This window comes from Podarcis vaucheri (genome assembly GCF_965113315.1).
Source record: "Podarcis vaucheri genome assembly, chromosome: 14".
Classification (NCBI taxonomy): Eukaryota; Metazoa; Chordata; class Lepidosauria; order Squamata; family Lacertidae; genus Podarcis; species Podarcis vaucheri.
Window position 1 is genome coordinate 49,872,931 of NC_138752.1, and position 22,474 is coordinate 49,895,404.

Here is a 22,474-nt window from a genome sequence, read left to right on the forward strand (position 1 = left end):
GGAGAGGGGGGGCACACACAGTCCTAGAAACAAATTACATTATCAACTACATACTTTGGAAAGTGGCTTGTTTGCTATCAATTTTGACACCTCTTAAGATACTGCAACCCAATTTTCCATGAAGTTTCCTAAGATCAAGGGACAGGTTTTAGTCTATGTTTGGATACAACCAGACATGATTATCAATGGAGATGGTGGACCGAACCTTCCGAAACTCTTCTGATTTAAACCATTGCTTTCAAAACTGGAATGATTTCTCAGAATTCCCAAGCAACAAGGCTGCTTAGTGCAGTACTGAAAAGAGGAGCTTGCTCTGTACCTGCAGAAAAGAGGGTAATGCAAAAAGCTTCTCTCTCACTCCTATGACGTGGAGGACTGAAGGTTTTGCAAACTGTGTCTCCCACCCAGGTGCGTCCCCACAAGCACCCTGGACTGAAGTCCCACAGATTAAATTCGAGCGACGGCAACCAAGTAGGACGTTGGCCTTGCTCTCCTACCTGCAGGACGTAACCTTCCCGGGCACTCTGCTCACGGCCCAAAGCTACTTTCAGCTGGTCCTGCAGAGCGCGGTTCTGCTCCAGGAGTTCAGAGGCTGCCTTCTGGCTCTGCTCCAGCTGCAAGCACAAGAGGGAAGGGAGAAGACCACAAATACGTCATTCAAAAACATCTACAACTCCAAACTGGCAAGGTGACCGGCTGCCCTATACAAACTGGTTGGGTGAATTGGATGGATTTCTCCTGCAACCTCCTAACAGGAGCTTCTCCTCCTCTATACCAAGCTTTGGAGTAGGAACTAAGCTAAGAACTTCTCCAGGAACCATCGTGCTCTAGGAAGCCATTCCTTCTCCAGTTTCTCCCCAAAGGCATGGGCTTAGATGATGGGTGAGGCTTGGCTTGCATTTTTCCCCCCTTCCCCAGGACTGGCTCATTAACGGCAGATGCTACAAGGACAGCAGAAGTTCAGATAAACTAAACATAATTCACTTGCTGAAGATGCAGAAGTGCCAAGGTGAGCTGAGCTTCTCCAAGTAAATGAACCCATGGAGGTCAACACACTTGGACACTTCTCTACCGGGTAGAGGGAAGAGAGGGAATGGTTTCTTATATCCCACAAGAGTGGGAAGGCTTGCCAATTTAGATCCATCTCCAGATAATTGAGGAGGACCAGTAATTATGGCCCTATCACAGGTTATGGGGAACCTCTGGCCCATGGGCCAAATTTCAGCACCACCCCTTTGACTGCATGCTGCCTTCCCAGATTATACTCAGAGAGGATTGCAACAATGAGAGCAATGCTTTGCAAAATCAACAATGTGACCCAGCATGAATTCCAATTCGCCCTGCAAGGCTGTTTCCCACAAGCCACGCCCACATGCAAGCCCCACGCATGATGTCACAGGTGCTCCCGATTGTATCCTGGCCAGAGAGCTTGGCAGTCACTGCCAAGGGAACTCCGCAGGATGGCTGATCCCAGAAGAGAGCGGAGCTTGGACTTCAAGTTCTGTGGGATCCATCGCTTCGGCTGCACGTGGCAAGCCAGTCCTTGAAAGGGCCTTCAAAGCACCGAGCAGAGCTATGTGCAAGCTCCCTGCTGCTTGCACAGAGCCCTGCTTGGTGCTCTGAAGTACCAATGACCTGGTAACAGGGCTCTTTGCAAACCCAGTGTGGCACTTTGAAGTCTCAACCATGGTGGGGACTTCACGAACGCCCCATCGCTGGATGGGGTGCCAGGTCATCTGACAGGTAGGCAGTGAAAGGGTGGGACAGAAACAGATCCAGTTCCCTAGCCCTGCCCTATCGGGAGTTAAAGAGGAAAGGTAAGCCAGTTTAACGTGCCTCGTCCATATTTAAAGTGACCGTAAGCAAATTGCAAACGGAGAGAGGGCGGGAAGAGATTAGTGTGAGCAAGAGAACTGAAGCCCCCTGCTTTAACCTCATATCCCCCTGTTTCTTCCAGGGCTCGCTGCTAGGCTTCTTGAACTCCCATCAGTCCTAAGCCAGCCTGCCTGGAGGAGCCCAAGTCCCACCCACCTGCCCTCTTCCCTCCCTCCATTTTACCTCCTTCTCCAGGAGTGTGGTGAGGTGCTGTTTGTGGAGAGCCTCGCTGCTGTCGTCCGGATGGGCGAGGTGTAGAGGGGCTATGGGGACCTGCTTCTCCTCGCGCAGGGGGGTCGTCTCCACCTGGTGCCACCGCTGCTCGATCTCCACGTGGACGTTCTGCGGCTTGGTCTCCGAAGGGCTGGGCAGCCCCGGGAGCCTGTCCACCTCCATGTGGGAAAAGTCTTCCGGGCCTCCCCCGTCGGGGGCATCCAGGCTTTCAAACCGCTTGCGCCTCTCCTCCCTCCGCCGCGCACGCTCCCTCTCCAGCTCCCCGGGGTCTGCCTCCGTGGAGCCGGGATCCTTGGCGAAAGGGGCGCCGCTGCCTTTGGAAGCATCCGCCACGCTGGCTCTCTGCTGAGCCAGGGCTTGCTGGATGGGGCGGAACTCAGCCCAGTCGAAGGTTTTGGAGCGGCCTTCACGCCGGCGCTCCCGGGCGCGGCTGCGCTTGTGCTCAGGGTCAATTTCCGCTTGCTCGGCATCCTGTTTCTCGCTGGGCTTGGGGCAGGCGTCGAAGGACGAGCTGGTTTTGCTTTTCTCCTCGGGCAAAGAGCTGGCAAGGAGGGAGGAAAGTGGACAAGAGAGCAAAAAACCATCAGTGCTGGTGTTGGTTTCCTATCTGTATACCCCCTTTCAGTTTTGCTATGTAAAGGTACCACTGTAAGCCAGAAGGTAGTAGGGGCAGGGAGGGAAGAATCGAAGCCCGTTGAAATGTCCAGGGCCATGCTATCTCTGAAGCTTTTTGCTATTGCTCTTGATCTGCCTGTGAAATTATCTCCTTCTTGCAAGATTTAGCATGTGATGCCTATCAAAACTAGTGAGTGGTGAAGCGCCCCTTCATCTGAAGCAGCTTAGAAGCTTTGCAAATTCATTTTTGCATTCCAAGCTAGAGGAGGACTTCAAGGTGGTTCAAAACACACCTGAGCGTTATGGGCTACATACACACATGCTCTGAACCAAACAGTTATGAAGTATGGCAATCAGAACGACCAGGGAAGGTCCTTTTTAAAAATCTGCTTTCTACTAAGTGGGAAGTGTAACTGTTCTCCCAAACTGGCCTGATTTTGGCCACACTCTGCCAGGGTTTTCCCCAATTCTCATTAAACCCCACAAAGACAAAAGGATTCCTCTCAACAGTTTGATCTAGTGTGTCCTCAAAAGAAAACTAGCTTTGTTGCTGGTGATTGCAAGGCAAGGTGAAATAATTCCTATGAGTAGCCTCACAGAAACCCTCCTAAGTTACAGAATTCAGGGCTGAATACAAGATGAGATTTCCCCTACCATACATACACACACAAAAATGGTACGCTGATTGTACATTCCTGTGCTTTTATTTTAACAGGTTCCTCAATGGGACCCATCTTCAGGGAAGGAAAACGTTACCCCAGAATAAAGCCTAAATGATAATGGGCTTGTTTGCCCATTGAGATACAGGCATCCCTGATCACTCTTTCTTTTTATTTTAAACCACTGCACTCAGTTCAGTTCTCAAAGAGGAGAGGACATAGCCTTAGTCGGGCACATTGGCTGTCAGGCTTCAATTTAACAATGGAGGGGGATGTCTGATCGCACAAAAGTAAACATTGGTTTGCAGAGAAATTTGGTAGACGTGCTTAAATGGATTCCTTGGAAAAGGTTCTCCGTGAAACATCTCCAAGCTCTTCTCTGTACTGAACACTCAGGTTTTCTTAGCGTTTTCCCCACTCAAGTGGGTGGCTTCAGATCAAGCAATCCCACACAGGCAGCACAACTTCCACCTGGCCGACAGAAATCAGGAAGCAAGTGGACCTGCCTGCGCGGGATTTTCAGGTCCAAAGCCTTTCAGAGTTGTCGTCTGTATAAAGCAAAAATAAGCATACAAGCTGTAAAAGCGTACAAACGTCTACTTTTTGCCACCATTGTGTGTGTGTGTCCAGAAACGGCAGCAGATACAGCAACTTCTAAACCCATGCGACTGTGGCAGGACAGACACGTTGGCAACTTCTTGCAATGGGCAAAGCGGACATTTGACTACACCCATGTTGTGGGGAAAGTGTCATGTGCGAAGAGGGCCAACAGCGAAGAGGGCTACTTCTACACGACAGGCATCAGCGCAGGGCCTAACGCAAGCTACTGCCGACACCAAAGAAGGAAAGCGGCAGCCCTCAATGCCAGTATTGAGAGAGGAACAGAAAAAGAGGCAGACAACACAGGCAGCAGACAAGCAAGGTGGAGGAAGAGAGTTTCAGACATCAGAGGAGAACCTAAAAGGAGCTGCCAGACAAGGCCTATGGACAAAACATGGCACATGCCAGCCTTCAGCATGCAAAGTGGCAGACTGGGTTTAAAAAATAGGAGAGGAGTTCTTCCTGATGTTTAGTCGGAATCTCCGACTAAGCTTGAATCCACTGGTTCAAGTCCTACCCTCCAGAGCAGGAGAAAACAAGCTTGCTACATCCTCCATGTGACAGCCCTTGAGATATTTGAAGATGGCTCTCATATCTCCTCTTTTCCAGGCTAAACATACCCAGCTCTTTCAACCATTCCTCATAAGGCTTAGTTTCCAGACCCCTGATCATCTTGGTCACTCTCCTCTGCACACGTTCCAGCTTGTCAATAACCTGCTCAAATTGTGGTGCCCAGAACTGGAGAGACGTCCCAGGGGCCTGAGGATTTCAACACAGCATCTAATTTGCAGGTGCCACCATCAGATGCCCAGGTCCTCGCTCCCTTGGATACCAGTACTAGCTACAGGTACCAGCTACCCTGGTAACATGGCAGGTCCAAGCACTGCCCAACCTGGAACTGAAGCCTGGATACCAGTCGCTTAGCAAAATGATGGCAGAGAGGCATTTCCCTACACTTCTGAAGACAAGCAGTACCTGCAAGAGATCGCACAATCTCTTAATGGAAGTTTCAATGCTAATCTGCTCTGCTATAGAGACTTTCTGCATCTTCGGCTGTTGCCCCCTTCCAAGGCACAGACCTGATCAGACCAGGAGTCTTTTCCAGGGAAACATTTCCAATTCTTCCAAACGCCCTTGAGGCATTTCCAAGAATGTGTGAAAACGTCACATGGGAAAGGCGACCAGCAGACACAGGTAATGTCATACACATGGGGTCGGTTCTGTGTCCTTCGCAGAGGTAGCAGCTTGTATTGCTTTTCCCATGTGACATTTTCGAACACAGGACTCAGCTGCAGGAGTGCGCCTTCGTTGTCAAGATGTAACGGGGAAAGCATCGCTGAGCCAAAGGAGGATAATCAGCAGCAAAACGAGGAGCTGCCTCTTTCCCCCCTTCTCTATCCCACTGTTTGTTCCCAAAGCAGAAAAGCAGGACTTTTTACCCCCTCCAGAGTGCAAAAAAATAAGGGAGGCATGCAGTGAATCACGAGATATATACAAACCACAAAACGTTAATACAGGAGAGAACACAGTTTTCCAACCTGGGCTTCAGCACGGATAGTTTCAAAGAGAAGCTTTTCCTGGGAACGCATGGAAATTAAACACACGAAGGAGTGAGGAGAGAGAGAAAAGAGGGTTCAGAAGCACCCAGAGAGAAATGGGGTGATGTGCGGAGCAGAAAGGGGAATGGGTCGTTCCGGGTTGAAACTATGGGCTGCGTTTTTCCAATCGCAGCTCTCAAAAGAAGGAAAGCAAGAGCGTCCTCAAGCGGTTGCTAGGGAGGGGTCAGAACAGGGCAGAGAATGGAAGAATGCAAGTGGTAGAAGAGGAAAGAAAGAGGCAGCACACTGAAAGAACACCCCCTAAAAACACACCCAGGCGGGGCTTCCATTGATTCTAAGAGGGGGGGTTACATGCGTCATGGGAAAAAGAAAGTGCACCCTCTTTGAATTCTGCAGTTTTACATATTAGGAGATAATAGCAATCATCTGTTCCTTAGCAGGTCTTAAAATTAGGTACAGTGGTACCTCGGGTTAAGTACTTAATTCGTTCTGGAGGTCCGTACTTAACCTGAAACTGTTCTTAACCTGAAGCACCACTTTAGCTAATGGGGCCTCCTGCCGCTGCTGCACCGCTGGAGCACGATTTCTGTTCTCATCCTGAAGCAAAGTTCTTAACCTGAAGCACTATTTCTGGGTTAGCGGACTCTGTAACCTGAAGTGTATGTAACCCGAGGTACCACTGTAAATAGAACCTCAGATGAACAACAACATAGGACATATTACACTGTGGCATGATTTATTTAACAGAAATAAAGCCAAGATGGAGAAATCATGTATGAAAAACTAAGTACACCCTTACTGCTTCCATAGGAATTAAGAAGCTAAGTAGCAGACAGAGGCTGCTAATCAAATGCTCCTGCTTAACTGATCATCAGCATGTTCACCTCTATAAAAGCTGAAGTTTTAGCAGTTTGCTGGTCTGGAGCATTCAGGTGTGTTTGAACACAACGCCAAGGAGGAAAGATAACACAATGCTCTTTGAGAAGCAAGTGCTGCCGCCCATGAAACTGGGAAGGGTTCTAAGACCATCTCCAACCAGTTTTAAGTCCATCATTCTACAGGGAGAAAGATTATTCAAGATTGGAAAACATTCAAGACAGTTGCCAGTCTTCTCAGGAGTGGACGTCCCAGCAAATTCACCCCAAAGTCAGACCGTACAATGTTCAGAGAAATTGCAAAAAACCAAAACAAAACCCAAGAGTTACATCTCAGTCTCTACAGGCCTCAGTTAGCATGTTAAAAGTTCATGACAATTAGAAAAAGACTGAACAAGAAGGGTTTCCAGGAGAAAGCCTTGTTTTTCTAAAAGAACACGACAGCACAGCTTTGGTTTGCAAAGTTGCATCTGAACAAATCACAAGACTTCTGGAACAATGTCCTTTGGACAGATGAGACCAAAGTGGAGATGTTTGGCCATAACGCACAGCGCCACGTTTAGCAAAAACCAAACACAAGAGCCTCATATCAACTGTCAAGCATGGTGGTGGAAGGGTGATTGGTTTGGGTTTGTTTTGCAGCCACAGGACCTGGGAACCTTGCAGTCATTGAGTTGACCACAAACTCCTCTGTATACCAAAGTATTCTACAGTCAAATGTGTGGCCGTCTGCCCAACAGCTGAAACTTGGCTGAAATTGGGTCATGCAATAGGGACAAGTGAAGGGAAGCACACCAGCGCATCTACAACAGAATGGCTGAAAAAGAACAGAATCAAGGGGTTGCAATGGCCCAGTCAAAATCCAGACCAAATGCTATGTGGGACCGTAAGAGAGCTGTACACAAACAAATGCCAGCAAACCTCAATGAACTGAAGCAAAGTTGTAATGATGTGAGAGACAGATAAAATCCTACAGAAAACAATTGCTTCATGTTATTGTTGCTAAAGGTGGTTCTGCAAGCTATTGAATCATAAGGCGCACTTAGTTTTCCATTTTGGCTTTATTTGTGTTAAATAAATCATGACACAGTGTAATATGCCATGTGTGTTGTTCATCTGAGGCTGCATTTACCTACCGTATTTTTCGTCCTATAGGGCGCACCGGCCCATAGGACGCACCTTGTTTTTTTTTGGGGGGGGGGAATGAATAAAAAAAAATTATCCCCCACCCTGGCTGCCGCCCCAAGCCTTGCGCTCACCTGCCCGAAGCACGGGGAGCCCTCCGGAGGGTTCCCCGTGCTTCGGGCGACAGGCTGCTGCCCCAAGCCTCGCGCACCCGGCGGGACCTCCTGCCAGGCGCGCAAGGCTTGCAGACATTCGCCCGAACCACGGGGAGCCCTCCGGAGGGCTCCCTGTGCTTCGGGCAACAGGCTGCCGCCCCAAGCCTCGCGCGCTCGGCGGGACCTCCTGTCGGACGCGCAAGGCTTGCGGACACTCGCGGGGGCTGCAGGCTGCTGCCCGCAAGCCTTGTGAGCCCGCGGGAACTCCCACCGGGCTTGCAAGGCTTGCGGATAGCTTCCTGAAGCCTGGAGAGCGAGAGGGGTCGGTGCGCACCGATGCCTCTCACTCTCCAGGCTTCAGCGAAAGCCTGCATTCGCCCCATAGGACACACACACATTTCCCCTTCATTTTTGGAGGGGGAAAAGTGCGTCCTATGGGGCGAAAAATACGGTAATTTTAAGACCTGCTATAGGAACAGATCATTGTTATTATGTCTTCATATGTAAAACCACAGAATTCAAAGAGGGTGCGCTTTCTTTTCCCCACGACTGTATGTATTCTTCTGCTAATCACTTTGTACACTGAAAATCACTAGAGATATAATGGAATATTTGCAATTCAGGCAGCTGCCCTGAGCCTCAGGAAAGCTGAGAATCAAGGCTTTGTTTAAAATAGTTTTATGTGGCCTTTAAGGTTGGGAGACTCCTCCCAATGTGGTGTACAATTAAAATACAGTACAACAAAATAATTAAAAGCCAGTTTTTGAAAAAAGCCCCCCAAATACTAAAATACAACACACAACAAACGTGGCTCAAGAAAAAGCTGGCAGAAACAAGTGGGACTTCGAGTTTTTCCTAAATGCCTGCAATCAACGAAGTCTGACAGATAATTCTAAGAGTCAGTTCTGAAGTGACATCTTTCCCAAGAAGATAAACACCCACCATGCAATGCAGTGTGGATTCCAAAGGAGAGAGGAGGACTCTTTAAATTGCCCAAGGCTGAGGGATCTCATCAATCAACTCTGGGCTCTTTATGCTTTTCAGTTTATTGGAATAAACTTTTACTTCTGAACTATTCTGCGACTTTTGATCACATATTTCCTCACAAGTCTTCCTAAACGGATGAGAAATCCTCGGTAAGATGCCCTCAGTGTCTTACAGATTAAAACAGGTGTGTGAGCCTCGGATCCTGCCCTTCCTTGAAGGAAGGTTGTGAGGGAGGGAGAGCGACCAGCCTTGGGTCCACCAGAGCGCTTTGTAACCCAGCAGACTTTTAAGTCTGTGCCTCCCTGGCTCCAGACCCACCCAACACTTCCAGCCATTGCGCTGCACGGCGGCGTGGAATCGGAACAAGCCGCAGCCGAGAAATTTGGCAGCGAGGCACCAAACAGCAGCTTCCGAGCCGTGTGAGGATCAAAAGGAGGGGTCAGTAAAGGAGAATGGAGAAAGAGAGAGAGAGAGAACAGAGGCATAGAGAGAGAGAAAGAAAGGCTGGAAGGTGTGGAGGCCCAGTGAATAAGAGACTGCCCTGAAACACCCCTTTCTTCTTACCTGGTCACATCTGGAGCAGTGGTGGGGCGAACGTGCTTCATAATCGTCTGGATCCAGTTCCTGCGGATCCCCGAGGTCATGGCAGAGAGGGTGAACTCGCCTTCTTTAGTCTACGCCAAGAGAAAAGGAAGAGAAACGCAAGGGGAAGAGGTGATGCTGAGCACCAGTTCATCTAGAAGAAAGCATCCTTTGCATCCCCTTCTATTAATAATATTATGATAATTTATTATTTATACCCCACCCATCTGGCTGGGTTTCCCCAGCCACTCTGGGCGGCTTCCAGCAAAATATTAAAATACAATAATTCATCAAATATTAAAAGCTTCCCTAAACAGGGCTGCCTTCAGATGTCTTCTAAAAGCCTGATAGTTGTTTATTTCCTTGTCATCTGATGGGAGGGCGTTCCACAGGGCAGGTGCCACTACCAAGAAGGCCCTCTGCCTGGTTCCCTTTAACCTTACTTCTTGCGGTGAGGGAACCGCCAGAAGGCCGTCGGAGCTGGACCTCAGTGTCTGGGCAGAATGATGCGGATGGAGACGCTCCTTCAGGTATACTGGGCCAAGGCAGGTTACCTGGTGAATGTTCCTAAGTGGGGTTTCCAGAAGGGATTGCAGAGAAAGATGCAGCTGCTGCCCCCTCTCTTTCCCCAGGGAGGAGCCATTTATTTATAAGATGCAAAACAGAGGCTGGGCACCCAGGAGGAGTCAGAAAGCCACCCTCCTTTTCAAGGGATGGAGATAGCCGCTTCCGATGGACCCAGTTTAACGAAACAGAACTGGGGTTTATTTTTTCGGGAAGGTCTTTGCCCTGCTTTTCTATTCACAGAATCCCCAAGTGTCTGGCATTTGGATTACAGTGGTGCCTTGCAAGACGAAATCAATCCGTTCTGCGAGTCTCTTCGTCTTGCGGTTTTTTCGTCTTGCGAAGCACGGCTATTAGCGGCTTAGCGGCTATTAACGGCTTAGCGGCTTTAAGAAAAAGGAAACAAACTCGCAAGAACTCGCAAGACGTTTCGTCTTGCAAAGCAAGCCCATAGGGAAATTCGTCTTGCGAAGCGACTCAAAAAACGCAAAACCCTTTTGTCTAGCGAGTTTTTCGTCTAGCGAGTTTTTCATCTTGCGAGGCACCACTGTATTACAACAGGAGCAATGCAGCACACTTTGGTAAGAATACAAATGAAACAACCCACAGACGAGACATGCCTACAACATTTATTTGCAATAGGGTGTAGCACAACTCATTAGGTCACTCCTATCACCCTGTGCTTTTCAAGTTGATTTATTGATTTATTGAAGAATTTGTTGAACTTCTTTACTGTAATCACCCTGTTATTATTTACAATAATATGTGTAGTATTTTACACCCCCCGCCCCGTCACCAATTTTTCTCAGTCATGTTATGTTTTATGATTTGTGTGTGTACAATTTTGCAGCACACAAAAAATAATCTAGTATTTTTTTAAAAAAAAAACAAAACCAAGAATCCACAATCTCAGATTAGCTGCATTAAGGCTGAAACGACAGAAAATAAAACCTAACAGTAAAAGTGAAAAGAAAGACACTAAAGATATGTCAGTAAAATATGGTATTTTTCTGTCACCTCAAGGGCATTAAGAAAAGGCACCAGGCAAACTGGGAGTTTAAAAACTGGGGTGGCATAACCAAGACTCTCTTCCCCAGTAGCTTCCTGCCTAACTTCAGAGAAAGTTGGGGAACTGGGAGGAGATTTTTTTATTTACGATTTTATTGTAAATTGTCATGATGATATTATTATTATTATTTTAAATTTATAAATAAGTTTATTAAATTTGCAATATATGTTATGACCACTCCAGCAAGCCACAGTCAGGAGTCTGGTCATCACCTTTTGAATCAGTTGATGTTTTCAAATGTTCTCTGAGGGCAGCCCCATGTACAACGTATTGCAGTAGTGAAGCTTGGATGTTAACCAAAGCATGGGGAACTGTGGCCAGGATGACGTGTTTCGAAGAGAGGAGTGCAGCTGGAGTAACAACTATGTGCTGCAGGAGACACTGGAGCAGTCTTAAACAAACCTCGACCTAGGAAATCTCCCAAGCTATGGACCTCAAACTTTGAAGGATAAGTGAAATTCCATTTGAAACTGGATGAAAGCTACAGAAGCAATTTTTTCCCCCAACCGCAGCCACCTCCTAAATTCACTGCATGACCCATCCTGCTCCCCGCAAGTTTCTCTTACATGGATTTGGAAGCCATAGTTCCGCTGGACAGGGTATTCCGTGACATCAAAACATGTTGACAAATCAATTTCCCCATCCAAATCAGCAGCCTGGCAAAACATCGCAAAGAAGAAATGTGTGAGGCTTGTTTTTCTCATCTCCAACAAGACAAAGTAGGCCATTTGCTTATTCAAGCAGCATGTGTGCGGTGTTTTACAAAATACCAGAAGATAGGTCCCTGCCCAGAGCAGCTTACAGTCTAAAATTCAGCAGGGTTGGAGAATGGAAGCAGGGAAAGCAGGAGAATGCGAGGAGTTGAACATCAGAGGGGGGAAATGGAGCTCTGACTATCATTGGCGATTGTAGCTTACCTCCTCTGCCACAGAATCCCGGTAGTATCTCAGGCTTTGATCCGTCAGCACAAACCAGTGTTTCTTCCACTAGGGAACAAACAAGACAAGCTGTTTTACAAACTGCTCAGATGATCTGTGTGCTCTTGCCATTCCCCCCAATCCTTATTGTGCAATGCCTCACTAGCATACTGTGACTCTAGACACTAGATCTTGCGATGTGTGCCTCTGTGCAAGCACACATAAACTTCTGTATACGGGAGCAAGTAACAACTCCTGAAGCAACAGCCTGCCTCCCTTATGATAGTGAACCTTGTCCTCTGCGATCAGAGGAGACGCAACTGGTCGTATGGTGGCCAGAGATTGCAATCTGGAAATGTTTCCAAGAGAGCAGGCTGTTTCAATTTCAACAACAAGCCTCTGGAACACACTCCCACAAAGGAGATTTTGGAACCTCCGTCTCTCGGGTCTCCAACGCCTCCTAAAAACTTGGTTGTTCACCAAGCCTATTGGGGATGCTTGAGAGTGTTAACCCTGTTGGATTGCCTGACATGCTCTTCTAAGTGACGGGCTTCAAAAGTATTTCTCGTGTTTCAATTTGAATTTTGGATCTGTGATTTCTGACAACCGCGTAGGGGATTTTTGACCAGGAGAAAAAATGCAAGCCAAGTAATAATACATGCATTTCATAAACAAGTGAAGAAGTTGGAATGGAAAGGAAAGCCTGAGCAACAGGAGAGAGTGGGGAGGGGTTTTTCGACAGGACACCCTCTCCAATCAATAACTTTGGCAGCCTTGCTGGGTCTAGGAAGGGAACATTCAACCACGTTGCCTTAGGGAAACAGAGCAGCTGGCTCTTCCATTAAGGACACCCTCTCCAAGGCATTCTGCTTTAATCCAATCTCTTCCTCCTTACTGTATTTCAGGATGCCCTTTTCAGTATTCAGAGGCTGCTGCTGTAGCTGCAGCCTGTGAATCTTGCAGCGGAAACTGGCAGCCTCGGCTTCTGGTTATCAACCAAGGCTGCCTGGATACTCAGGGAACAGCATACGGGCAAGGAGGACCTGGGAGACCAGGGTTCGGATCCCCACTCGACCATGAAGCTCCTGGGGTGACCTTGGAGTCAGTCACAGTCTCTTAGTCTAAAACGGGGAGGAAGAGAACCATGTATGCCAAATGGAGCTTATTGGAGGAAAAAGGTGGGCTATAAATCAGATAAAAGTACAACAAACTGTAACCAGATCGTAACAAAAGCCAGCTCTTTACTTGGAAGTAAAGGTAAAGGGACCCCTGACCATTAGGTCCAGTCGTGGCTGACTCTGGGGTTGTGGCGCTCATCTTGCTTTATTGGCCGAGGGAGCCGGCGTACAGCTTCCGGGTCATGTGGTCAGCATGACTAAGCTGCTTCTGGCGAACCAGAGCAGCGCACGGAAATGCCGTTTACCTTCCTGCCGGAGTGGTACCTACTTATCTACTTGCACTTTGATGTGCTTTCAAACTGCTAGGTTGGCAGGAGCTGGGACCGAGCAATGGGAGCTCACCCCGTCGCAGGGATTCAAACCACCGACCTGATCAGCAAGTCCTAGGCTCTGTGGTTTAACCCACAGCGCCACCCGCGTCCCTTTACTTGGAGGAGAGGTCTTTAAATCAGAATTTCATCCGAGATTTTACCTGTCCATCCTCGTACTGCTTGGTCAGCCATCCCTTCTTGAAGTTCAGCAGGTCAGGCTGCAGAGAGGAAAAGGAGATAATGAGTCCTTTGCAAAACTCAGACAGGACCGGGGCCACGTTCAGCTTCCAAGAGAGGGAAAACGCGCTGTCTTCATCCAAGGAAGGTGTCTGCAGTTCCACAAGGCCAAAAGGAAACGAGGGGAGACTCAGTCTGCACTGAACAAGGATGCCACAGGAGAACAAGCTACTTCCGTTACTTAAAACTATGTATGTTGTTTTCAAAACCATCCCCGGCAAGGAACAGCATTGTATGTGTGCTGGGATCCAAGGAAGCTTTTGTGCCATCGCCAGGTTCCATAAATTTATATATCACAGAAGTATCTGCAAATCCTTCCACTTTTATGCTACGGATATTGTTCTTGCAGCCAGCAGCCATGCTGTGAATTCATTAGACTGCAGTCTTTGAGTAAATCCATCCCCTATATTTAGAAATGAAAGCTACAGTGGTCTTCAAGACAGCATTTTTCACAAAAATGTGTACTATAGCTACAAATAGTTTAAAAGACCATAGATTTTTTAATTAGCCAAAGGCCTGGATGAAGAGGAATATTTTTGCCTAATGATATTTAATGAAGGTGCCAGGCGACTTTCCCTGGGGAGAGCATTCCACAGATGGGGAGCCACCACAGAAAAGGCCCCGTACTCGTGTTGCTGCCCTCTGGACCTCTCGCAGAATAGGCCCACAAAGAAGGGCCTCAGATGATGATTGCACGGTCCAGGTCTATTCATATGGGAAGAGGCAGTCCTTGGGGTATTGGGGGCAAAGAGAAGCAGGTAAGTCCATATTTCTGGGGCGCTCCCACCAGCTCAAGTCCCAAACTCAGAGGACTCTGCACATGCAAGGTGCAGACAGGATCAGGCCCAAGGATTTTTGAACAACATAATGAAATGGAAGATGGAAATACAAAGCAAAAGGGAGAGGGAGGGAGTGCACCAGGATGACGATGTGGACTTGGGTGTCTGAAGGACCCGAGTTCAAATCCTCACTCAGCCGGGAAGCTCCCTGGATGTCCCAGCCACTAAACCTTAAATGAATGGCTTTGCAGCCTGCCCTTGCACAGATAAACAAGAATCCTTCTCCATATAAGCAGAGAAGGCAAAAATTGATTGCTCTGGGGCTGAAGCTGTGAGCCGCTGCCGTTGCACATACTGGCCAGCAGAGAGCGTCTTAAAAACAGGAGCAAGGCAAGGATCCCGCCAGCAGGGAAATCTGATGCAGGGAATGTTTTCTGGAGGAGGCCAAACGGCTCAGTGCTGCCCATTGCAGCCAGCAGACCAATATAGAAATACATACGCCTACACACACGGGCTGCCTACCTTATCCATGCAGTTCCCTGCTCATCTGCCAACTCAAAGAGTCTTCAAGGTCTCGCTCCACAATTCCCCGGCTTTTATTTATAAACTCTGCAGGGCTGGCAGGTGGCTGTCACGTGTGAAGGGATTCAAGCTACTCCCAGGGGTTCCTATTTACGAGGCCTCAAAATACACTGGAAATTTGGCAGGTGGGGCGGCGGAAGAGGGACTGGTCTTTCTGCTCTGACCCGTCAGGGTTGCTGTTGCTGTTTCTTCTCCCCCCAAAGCAGATCCTAAGGGACAACCTGCCTTAAAGAAAAGCTGCCTACTTTGGAGACAAAATAAGCCCCCTCACGTTGCAGTAGACCCTCTAGCCTCTCAGGGGTGTGAGAGAACAGAAGCAACGGGGATAACTGTGCCCCTGAAGGACCAGGTGTGCAGCCTAGGAGTCATTTTGGACTCACAGCAGTCCATGGAGGTGCAGGTCAATTCTGGGTCCAGGGCAGCTGTCTACCAGCTCCATCTGGTACGCAGGCTGAGACCCTACCTGACCAAAGACTGACTCGCCAGAGTGGTGTATCTCCCACTTGGACTACTGCAATGTGCTCTACGTGGGGCTACCTTTGAAGGTGACCCAGAAACTACAACTAATCCAGAATGCAGCTGCTAGACTGGTGACTGGGGGCGGCCGCCGAGACCATATAACACCGGTCTTGAAAGACCTACACTGGCTCCCGGTACGTTTCCGAGCACAATTCAAAGTGTTGGTGCTGACATTTAAAGCCCTAAACGGCCTCAGTCCAGTATACCTGAAGGAGCGTCTCCACCCCCATTGTTCTGCCCGGACACTGAGGTCCAGCTCTGAGGGCCTTCTGGCGGTTCCCTCATTGCAAGAAGCCAAGTTACAGGGAACCAGGCAGAGGGCCTTCTTGGTGGTGGCACCCGCCCTGTGAAACGCCCTCCCACCAGATGTCAAAGAGAAAAATAACTACCAAACTTTCAGAAGACACCTGAAGGCAGCCCTGTTTAGGGAAGCTTTTAATTTTTAATAGGTTATTGTATTTTAGTGTTCTGTTGGAAGCCGCCCAGAGTGGACGGGGCATAAATAAATTATTATTATTATTATTATTATTATTATTATTATTATTATTATTATTCAGGATAGGGGGAAAAGGAAGGACAGCAGCACGGTGCTAAACTGTGGTACTCACTGCCCCGGGAATGGGCTGATGGGCAACCAAGCTAGATGGCTTTAAAAGAGGACGAGGCAAATCCACAGAGGAGAGGGTTATTATCAGTGGCTATGAGCCACAATGGCTATGCTCTGCCTCCACAGCCAGAAATCCTTCTGAATACCAGAAACCATAGAAGGGGAGAGCGCACTTGGGTAGGGGTCCCGCTTGTGGGCTTGCCCACAGACATCTGGTTGGCCACTGTGAGAACAGGATGATGGGCCGATGTTCTTATCTGCACCCAGGGAGATGCCACCTTGCACTCCCGAGAACAGTCCCAGGAGGTTCTGCCGTTCTCCGCGTGTGCCATTCTCCATAGAGGTGGTCGCCCCGCATCTCTGGAATCCCCTCCTGTAGGGGGTGGGTGGGAGATCAGGAAATCCCTTTTCCTGCCATTCAAGAGGAGCGTCAATCTATTTTATTTACGCAGGCCTTTGGAAGGGGGTCAGTGCATTTTAAAGAATGTGATTTTAGTAACTGTCATTTCAAAATACAGTGGTACCTCGGGTTACAGACGTTTCAGGTTACAGACGCCGCTAACCCAGAAATATTACCTCAGGTTAAGAACTTTGCTTTAGGATGAGAACAGAAATCGCGTGGAAGTGGGAGGCCCCATTAGCTTAAGTGGTGCCTCAGGTTAAGAACAGTTTCAGGTTAAGAACGGACCACCAGAACGAATTAAGTTCTTAACCAGAGGTACCACTGTATTGCTACAATGGATACAGCTTCGTCTGATTTTACGTCGCAAGCCACCCCCAGGCACCTTTCAGGGAGAAAGGTGTGGGAGAACACACTAAATGAAGGAAGCGACTGCACAGGAAACTCGCCACAGGTAAGCGCAAAACCATCTAGCCAACCCTTGTTTCCTCTTCCAATGGCTCCGTCACAAATGCCACAGCTTGGAGAAACGCTGTCTTAAAAAGAGCCCCGCAGGATCAGACCAGAGGCCCACCTGTTTTATATTTATATCGTTTATTGCATTTGTATCCCACCTTTATCTCCAAGGAGCTAAAGGAGGCATGCATGGTTCCTCTCCTCCCCAGTTTAACCCCACAATCCTGTTGAGAAGCAGGGACTGGTCACCCATCGAGAGCTTCATGGCGGGGTAGAGATTTGAACCCTCGTCTGCCGGGTTCTGGCCTAGCGCTCTAAACCACGACACTACCACTGACTCTCCTTTAGCCCAGCACCCAGTTTCTCAAGAAGCCCAAGAGGCGAGGCATGAAAGCAACAGCTTGTCCCCAGCAAGTGTCCACTTAGCTGCCTGAAATATCTTGTAGAATCATCAAGTTGGAAGGGACCCCCGAAGGTCATCCAGCCCAACCCCCCGACGATGCAGGAATCTCTGCTAAAGCATCCCTGACAGATGGCCACCTAACCTCTGCTTAAACACCTCCAAGGAAGTAGAGTCCACAACCTCTCCTTCTTTCCCATGAATTTAGCTAAACCCCTTTCAGAGCCATCTAAGAGGGCGAAGATTGCAAATTCCGTACAAAGCGTGTCATGTGAAGATTGTCCCCTCTTTTGACCGGATCTGCAGCCTAATCGTTTTCATAAACTGCCCCCAGTTATGCATTAGGTAAAAGAGGGAGTGGGTATCTCTTCACCCAGGAATAATCCATGCATTCACATTAACCACCGCCTTTTCTAAAACAATCCCTTCCCTCCCACAAAGGAATGCCCCGTTTGTACTCCAGATAGTGAAGGTGCCCCGGCCATCGATTACTTTGATTGCTCTTTTTGGCACCTTTCGCAGATCAGCAATATCCCTCCTACCCTCCTTTCGTAAGGAGGCCCCAACCTAGTGCCGAGAAACCGTCAGCGGCAGGAGTTCAGGTTTCCAAAACTCGCTGCAGGATCTAGCCAGTGGAGCAAATTGCAGATTTGGGGGGCAGATTTAGGAGAAAGCGGCCCCGCCAGGCCACTCAACACAGATGCAGGGGGAACGGTGAGAGAAAGAGAGAGAATGGGGGAGCTGCTTCCTCCTTTGAGCTGAAGCCTCCCTTAAGGAAACCTTAAATCACACACAGCCAGAGCAATGATCCCTGAATGGCGTTTTCAGAATGCCATGCAATCAGGGAGAAGCTGATAGCGTCTCAGAAATAGAAAGCGAGGTGCTGCCAGTAGTAACACGACCCTCTGGGATAAACCCACTCCGGATGTTAAGAAAGCAGCCTCTGGATTTCAAAGGATTTAGGCCGTCAACAAGCCCTTGCTGCCGGTGCCATTTTTGAAATGAGTTTTAGGCCGCAGGACAATCTTGCTGGCTCTCCTGTACAGAGGATCTGCCCCATGGTGAGGATGAGGTCCCAGGCTTCGAAATGGCCTCCCTTGCACACTTGGGAAGTGCGTTCAGCAGGAGAAAGAGATGACGAGGGACAAGGAAGGACAACCGGCCACATCCAGCGGCTTTAGATTCCCCGCTTGCCCAAGTCTGCCTCACTGGGGGTCAGACACCAGATACACCTGGACTGAAGGAGACAACTCTGGGTCACCTGGTGGGAGCAACATTAAGGGATGCGAGTCACAGTGCTCGTCAGTGGAGCGCATTCACACATTGTGCCAGGTGGCCAAGCGAAACACGAGCAACATGCATGTTTGTGTGTCAAGCCACCCACAAGCTCCCACCATTTCTGGACAAGGTGAGGCCCAGGGGCTGCCCCCAAGCTGCCCCACGGAGAAGCACTTGTCCTCAGAAGCTGGTTGTAACGAGAAAATTGGTTTTGCTGGACAGGTTTCTTTTTTCTCTCCCTGCCAGCAAATGGTTAATGAACGGAAGCCTCTAATTGGCTGTGGTTCCAGGAGGGAGAGTTTAAAAGGAGAGGATTTGAGGGAGGCAGTTAGTTGAGAAGGTTGGAATTGAGGATGGAGAGGTTAGGAGATAGGTAGGGATACAGGTTAGGAGACAGGTTGAGGTAGAAAGAGTGAATGGGAGAAAGAGTTGGTTTTGGGGGGAAACAAATTCTGCTCTGAGCGTATTGTGAAGGACAGAGTGTGGTGTCCTGTAGGAGGAATAAACGGGAATTTTACTGGGAGGCAGAGGTTGAGCCAGGAGAAGTAGGAGCTGGAAAGGAACAGCCTCCTTGGGACTCAAATCTAGTCTGGAGGGGAGAGATTCTTCTGAGGAAAAGAAGAAACTCCCAGACCCAGTGAAGGGTGTGTGTGTGTGTGTGTGTGTGTGTGTGGAGGACCCTTTGGTCTATTACAGTGGTGCCCCGCAAGATGAATGCCTTGCAAGACGGAAAACTCGCTAGACGAAAGAGTTTTCCGTTTTGGAGGTGCTTCGCAAAACGAATCTCCTATGGGCTTGCTTCGCAAGACGAAAATGTCTTGCGAGTTCCTGCGGGTTCCCCCCCCTTTTTCTAAGCCGCTAAGCCGCTTATCAGCTGATCCGATCAGCAGATAAGCCGCTAAAAGCCGCTAATAGCACTAATCCGTCAATGGGCTTGCTTCGCAAAATGAAAAAACCGTTAGACGAAGAGAATCACAGAACGGATTCTTTTCGTCTTGCGAGGCACCACTGTACTTAAAGTACCTCAGGAGCAGGATTGTTAAAAGAGGTGGATCACTGAAAGAAAGTATCACCATATAAAGGAACCAAACCTATAAAGCAAAAACAACTGAGGACGAATTAAAAGTGAAATCGCACTGCATTCTTGAAGTAACCTAAGTTTAATCCAGTTGTGTTATATGCTGTCTTGCCTTGAATAAATCTTTATTGTTTATTTAAAGAAAACCTGTCTGAGACTCCAATTTACTAGTTACCCCCTCACAAAGGTCCCCCATAGGAAACTCTGGGCTAGAATTTTAGGAGAAAAGGAAAAGAAACCTTTGGGTAAAGGATTGTTCAGTGAGGTGGGGGCAATTTATCAAAGTGAGAGTGGGCCCAACGGCATGAGAGGAAAAAGTGCCAATGCGCCCGTCACACTGGTAGAATGACGAAGCTACACACGCGCACACACACAGTCTGCATCCCTTCCATTATTTTGGGGATGCTGCAAAAGACGTCGCGAGTGACAGCTGCCCCAGGAAGGAGTGGTCCATACTGAACAGCTGGTGAATACATTAAGCGTATGTTTCATCCAAGTCCTTTGAACTGAACACATTCCAGGAATGTCATAAAGACATAATGCCATAAAGTCAGAGCCAAACTGTTAGTCCACCTGGCTCAATACTGTCTGCACCTGCGGTTTCCCACACTGGTCCACACCTCTGACTTACAACCCACAACATGGCAACCGCTGTGGCATTTTCACTTTGGATTTCTACTTAATGCACATTATTAATCCCAAAATGGCAATTCACAGAGCAGTATACCTTAGCATTGCCACCAATTGAAAAGCAGTGGGATTTTTATTTTTAACACTTGATCTTAGCTTAAAGGCTGAGCAGCTTTTGAAAACCAGCGATTTTGCACTCTGGGGAGGAGTCTGGAAATGGACCAGAAGGGTCGACATGGGCTCAATATGGAGGACCAGTGCTTTTTTTCTGGGGGGGACACACACTCCTAAACATTTTGTGAATCTAAGTTTGGCCTCATTGAGGGACAGTATTTCAATATGAGTAGGAAAATGAGAGTATCCCTAAACACTTTTTTTAAAGGAAAAAAAAAGCACTGTGGAGGACCCACAATGGAGGCATAGATATAGGGAGGTGGGGCATGTGGTTGGCCAGAAATACGCAACTTATTTAAAAAACGGCTCACGCTTTTCTCCTGCCGTATTGCAGCACTCAGAAAAACAGAGGGTCTCGTCGGATAACGTGTCCCAGACCAGACACGGTTTGCAGTCCTCCTTTGGTCTGGCCAGCCTTGCCTGGAATCCAACATGGCAGCAATGACTTCGCTACGACCCACCAGTGGGTGCCAACCCAGTGTTTGAAGACCCATGGTCTCCACCAACTGGCAACAGCTCTCCAGAGGTTCAGAGAGGAGTCCTTGAAAGCCCTGCCTGGAGATGCTGGGAACTGAACCCGGGATGTTTTGCACACAAAGGTGTTCTGCCACTGAGTTGTGGTCCTTCACTACAGTCCTTTGTAGTGGAAACGGCCACTTCCTATTTTGAGTTCCTGCCTCATTCCTTAAAATTACCTGCTTCAGGGATAAGAGTGTGTTCCCAAAAACCACCCTGTGAAGCGGTGCCCAGGCTAACAAAGGAAGAGGGGGACAATGTGACAGGCAAGCTACAAACACAGAGTGTTATGTTTCTTTGTGAAAAGTCATGCACGTGGTTCACTGTGGAGAAAGCCGCATTATCTCATCTTGTTGAACAGGCACGGGCAGACTTGCCTGCTGATAAATGTTCCCCTCTGATAAGGTCAACTCAGTCTTCAAGGAAGCCTTGAGATGGAAGAGAGAGGTGCAGAGAGAGGGAGAAAGAAGCTGGTGAGCTGCCGCCACAAAAGCATTTCACTGCAGCTGAAGAAAAACTGTTCAGATGAAGCAAGATATGGGAGGCTTCCTTGCTGATCACGCACCATGTAACTTCTTGCAACGGTGAAGTGATTAGTATTCACACAGAACAAATGTTGGTTAAAGGTTTACCACCGAACTCACAAGGCTAGTATGCTCCGTCAGTGAATTTGGGGACAGTGGGGAAGGGGTTGTTCCATCTGAAGTTTGAGCAAAAGAACCTGAAGCCGAGGAAGAGTTTGGGTGGGAATGGAGGGGCACGTAGGTGGGGGGGAAACCTGGGTTTTATCACCTTCAGCTGACACAATTCAAGTGGCACTTACATCACAGAACTGGCTTCTTCAACAAGAGACAAGACAACCCATCTCTAAATAGGACTGGGCACCTCCTAAGAATGGCACAAACTGCATGCACTCAGGAAAACCAGTAAGGGGAGGGCCATAACTTCCTGCCTACTGACATCAGGAAGGCATCTCCCTGGGGAGAGCATTCCACAAGCGGGGAGCCACTACAGAAAAGGCCCTGCAATAGCCCCACTTTTCCCAAAGACACCAAGCGGCACAATTCAGGGCCCTGTGCATTGCAAGTGCAATGACGGCCTGTGTGATGTAGCGACTGAGGATGTAGGCGACCGGGGTTCAAGCCCAGACCAGGGTTCAAGCCCCCACTCAGCCACCAAGCTCGCTGGGTGACCTTGCCCCTGTGACCCAGCCTATCTTGCAAAGTTGTTGTGAAGATAAAATGGGCAGGAGGATCACTATGTATGCATCCCTGAGCTCTTTGGAGGAACTGGCGGAAAGGAATATAAATGGAGCGAACAAATAACAAAGCTTTTCTGCAGAAGTGGATAGGAATACCTGCAGAGCAAGCCCCGGCTTTGCAAATTCTGAGATCCTTATCCAGCCTTAATGGGCGCTGCAACTTTTGGCTCAAATTCCCAGCCGAGCAATTAGCACGCTAATGTCATGCCAGGTCTCCTATTTTGCCTCGTCAAGCACCTGCCTTTTCCCTGA

At 48.5% G+C, this 22,474-nt stretch overlaps 1 protein-coding gene and 1 long non-coding RNA gene across 10 annotated transcripts in view; one reads left to right on the forward strand and one right to left on the reverse strand.

Moving 5' to 3' along the window:
- Positions 1-22,474, forward strand: part of LOC309519151 — a 289,434-nt gene that overhangs the window by 135,589 nt on the left and 131,371 nt on the right. The window lies entirely within an intron of this gene.
- MPRIP (myosin phosphatase Rho interacting protein) overlaps positions 1-22,474 on the reverse strand; it is a 158,333-nt gene that overhangs the window by 22,073 nt on the left and 113,786 nt on the right. For 8 of the 9 annotated variants that reach the window (XM_082199572.1, XM_082199573.1, XM_082199578.1 and 5 more), the window contains exons 10-15: positions 13,467-13,523; positions 11,817-11,885; positions 11,466-11,555; positions 9,249-9,358; positions 2,059-2,650; positions 498-614 (exon numbers count right to left, since the gene is read on the reverse strand). In XM_082199572.1, the coding sequence (XP_082055698.1) occupies positions 498-614; positions 2,059-2,650; positions 9,249-9,358; positions 11,466-11,555; positions 11,817-11,885; positions 13,467-13,523 (1,035 nt within the window). Of the gene's footprint in view, positions 1-497; positions 615-2,058; positions 2,651-5,521; positions 5,561-9,248; positions 9,359-11,465; positions 11,556-11,816; positions 11,886-13,466; positions 13,524-22,474 lie in introns of all 9 variants that reach the window. The other variant, XM_082199574.1, reaches the window with a different exon arrangement.